Source organism: Eimeria mitis, genomic scaffold (genome assembly GCF_000499745.2).
Source record: "Eimeria mitis Houghton genomic scaffold, Emh_scaff1892, whole genome shotgun sequence".
Lineage (NCBI taxonomy): Eukaryota > Apicomplexa > Conoidasida > Eucoccidiorida > Eimeriidae > Eimeria > Eimeria mitis.
Window position 1 is genome coordinate 7,767 of NW_013570215.1, and position 575 is coordinate 8,341.

Here is a 575-nt window from a genome sequence, read left to right on the forward strand (position 1 = left end):
CACGCTCTTGGGGTCCTGCTGCTGCTCCTGCTGCTGCTGCTGCTGCTGCTGCTGCTGCTGCTTCTGCTGCTGCTGCTTCTGCTGCTGCTGCTTCTGCTGCTGCTACTGCTACCCTTGTCTCTTCTGCTGCTGCTTCTCCCTCTCCTTCTGAGTGTACTATTGCTGCTGCTTCTGCTGCTGCTGCTGCTTCTTCTGCTGTTGCTGCTCCTAGTCTGTGTACACGCAGCCTGGAAAAAACAGCTGCTATTCCTGCTTCTCTTGCTGCATCTGCTTCTGCTTTTGCTGTTGCTGTTGCTGCTGCTGCTTCTGCTGCTGCTGCTGCTGCTTCTGCTCTTCTCGCTTCGTTTCTGTATCTATGCTGCCCCACCCCTATGTTTCGTTGCACTGCCTGCAGCAGCTTTTGTCTTCTTGTTGCTGCTGCTAGTGCATCATTTGCTGCTTTTATTCTTGCTTGTGCTGCTGCTACTTCTGCTGCTGCTGCTGGTGATTCGTACTCTATATTCAACAGCAGCAACTCTTGTTTGCTGCTGTTGCTGCTGTTGCTGTCGTTGCTGCTGCTTCTGCTGCTGCTGTTG

The 575-nt window shown here is 53.2% G+C and overlaps 1 protein-coding gene across 1 annotated transcript in view; it reads right to left on the reverse strand.

Annotated features, from left to right (window-relative positions):
- EMH_0045380 (uncharacterized protein) overlaps positions 1–575 on the reverse strand; it is a gene marked incomplete at both ends in the record, with an annotated part of 6,496 nt that overhangs the window by 5,274 nt on the left and 647 nt on the right. The window contains one exon of the mRNA XM_013496063.1: positions 1–573. Coding sequence (XP_013351517.1) covers positions 1–573 — 573 coding nt within the window. The remainder of the gene's footprint in view (positions 574–575) is intronic.